This window comes from Aplysia californica, unplaced genomic scaffold (genome assembly GCF_000002075.1).
Source record: "Aplysia californica isolate F4 #8 unplaced genomic scaffold, AplCal3.0 scaffold00690, whole genome shotgun sequence".
NCBI lineage: Eukaryota > Metazoa > Mollusca > Gastropoda > Aplysiida > Aplysiidae > Aplysia > Aplysia californica.
The window spans coordinates 40,150-42,514 of NW_004797960.1; the positions used below are offsets into that span (position 1 = coordinate 40,150).

Here is a 2,365-nt window from a genome sequence, read left to right on the forward strand (position 1 = left end):
TGTGTCTGTGTTTGTGTGTGTGTGTGTGTGTTCTGTTTATGTCTGTGTGTGTGTCTTTGTTGTGTGTGTCTGTGTTGTGTGTGTCTGCGTTTGTGTGTCTGTGTTGTGTGTGTGTGTCTGTGTGTGTGTATGTGTGTGTGTGAACAATCTCACACAGTTAAAATTACCCTTGATCTTGATTGTGTCTATATTACCTGTCTCATAGTGCACCTTTCTATGGTAGGCAACATTTACCTGTCTCATAGTGCACCTTTCTATGGTAGGCAACATTTACCTGTCCCCGTAGAATTATGCAAATTTAGATGGCCAAATTATGAAAAAAAAGCCAAATTATGCAAAAATTATGCAAGTTACTGTAATACCATTCGCAACATGTTTTTCACTTTTTCAACACCAATTTTCATGATTTTCATGCATTATGTACAGAAAATTTTTTAACTATATCAGTATCAGTAATTTGTTGTGTATTTGGAAAGAAAACAATACACATCAGTAAGAAAAAAAACAACCAAAAAACATATTCTCTGTAACTTTTCAGCTGTCTCACAGTGCACCTTTCTATGGTAGTCTCACAGTCCACCTTTCTATGGTAGAGAACATTTACCTGTCTCACAGTCCACCTTTCTATGGTAGAGAACATTTACCTGTCTCACAGTGCACCTTTCTATGGTAGAGAACATCTACCTGTGTTGAGAAAGGACCAAATGAGACAGGAAAAGACAGATGTTCCCCCCCCCCTCCCCTCCCCCCTCAAGGTTAACTCGACGTTTTTGTCCACAGAAATCTCCTGTCTGGCCAAGGGGTCACGGCTAGGCTACTCCTCCCCCACCACGCTGACCGATAAGGTGAGAGGTTGTTTGTGGGTGAGGGGTGAGAGGTTGTTTGTGGGTGAGAGGTGAGAGGTTGTTTGTGGGTGAGAGGTGAGAGGTTGTGTGTGAGAGGTTGTTTGTGTTTAAGGGGTGAGAGGTGAGAGCTTGTTTGTGGGTGAGGGGTGAGAGGTTGTGTGTGAGTGGTGAAAGGTTGTTTGTGGGTGAGGGGTGAGAAGTTGTTTGTGGGTGAGGGGTGAGAGGTTGTTTGTGGGTGAGGGGTGAGAAGTTGTTTGTGTGTGAGGGTTTGTTTGTGTGTTAGGGGTGAGAGGTTGTTTGTGTGTGAGAGGTGAGAGGTTGTTTGTGTGTGTGAGGGGTGAGAGGTTGTTTGTGTGTGAGGGGTGAAAGGTTGTTTGTGTGTGAGGGGTGAGAGGTGAGAGCTTGTTTGTGTGTTAGGGGTGAAAGGTTGTTTGTGTGTTAGGGGTGAGAGGTTGTTTGTGTGTGTGAGGGGTGAGAGGTTGTTTGTGTGTGAGGGTGAGAGGTTGTTTGTGTGTGAGGGTGAGAGGTTGTTTGTTTGAGAGGGGTGAGAAGTTGTTTGTGTGTGTGAGGGGTGAGAGGTTGTTTGTGTGTGAAGGGTGAAAGGTTGTTCGAAATGTAAAACGGTTGTTGTGTCAAAGGTAACCAGGTTGTTCTGTCCGTGTTCTCCTCCCCAGTCGACCAAAATCAAGAAAGGAAGCCAGGGTGATGTGTCGGTGCTGAGGCCAACGCTGATGGCTGGAGTGCCGGTGAGTCATGACACACGGGCCGAGGAATGTGCTACATCTTCTGGTCTTAGTTCCCATTCTCATTCCTATTTTGATGAATGTGCGATAGTCAGGTTCCCCTAATGATGGGCGGGTTTTTGCCCGGGGTCAGGGTCCGGTGTTGTACGGATGTTCCCCGCCCAGGGTCAGGTGTTGTACGGATGTTCCCCGCCCAGGGTCAGGTGTTATACGGATGTTCCCGGCCCAGGGTCAGGGTCAGGTGTTGTACAGATGTTCCCCACCCAGGGTCAGGTGTTGTACGGATGTTCCCCACCCAGGGTCAGGGTCTGGTGTTGTACGGATGTTCCCCGCCGAGGGTCAGGGTCAGGTATTGTACGGATTTCCCCCGCTCAGGGTCAGGGTCTGGTGTTGTACAGATGTTCCCCACCCGGGGTCAGGGTCTGATGTTGTACGGATGTTCCCCGCCCAGGGTTAGGGGTCAGGTGTTGTACGGATGTTCCTCGCCCAGGGTCAGGGTCAGGTGTTGTATGGATGTTCCCCGCTCAGGGTCAGGTGTTGTGGGCTGGCCAAACTACACGCCGTGTAGGGGAAAGTGTTGACCGTTGTGGCCAGGTAATCACTCAGGTAATCACGGATGTTTTGGATCTGTCCTCAGGTAATCATGGACCGGATCTACAAGAACGTGTGGGAGAAGATCAACGGCGGCTCTCTCATGGAGCGCGTGTTGTTCCGGTTCGCCTACGAGTACAAGCTGACACATCTGGTGCAGGGATACGACACGCCGGTGTTGAACAA

The 2,365-nt window shown here is 48.8% G+C and overlaps 1 protein-coding gene across 1 annotated transcript in view; it reads left to right on the forward strand.

Annotated features, from left to right (window-relative positions):
• LOC101858969 (long-chain-fatty-acid--CoA ligase 4) overlaps positions 1 to 2,365 on the forward strand; it is a gene marked incomplete in the record, with an annotated part of 33,626 nt that overhangs the window by 20,463 nt on the left and 10,798 nt on the right. The window contains 3 exon segments of the mRNA XM_035972425.1: positions 781 to 845; positions 1,520 to 1,591; positions 2,226 to 2,365. Coding sequence (XP_035828318.1) covers positions 781 to 845; positions 1,520 to 1,591; positions 2,226 to 2,365 — 277 coding nt within the window.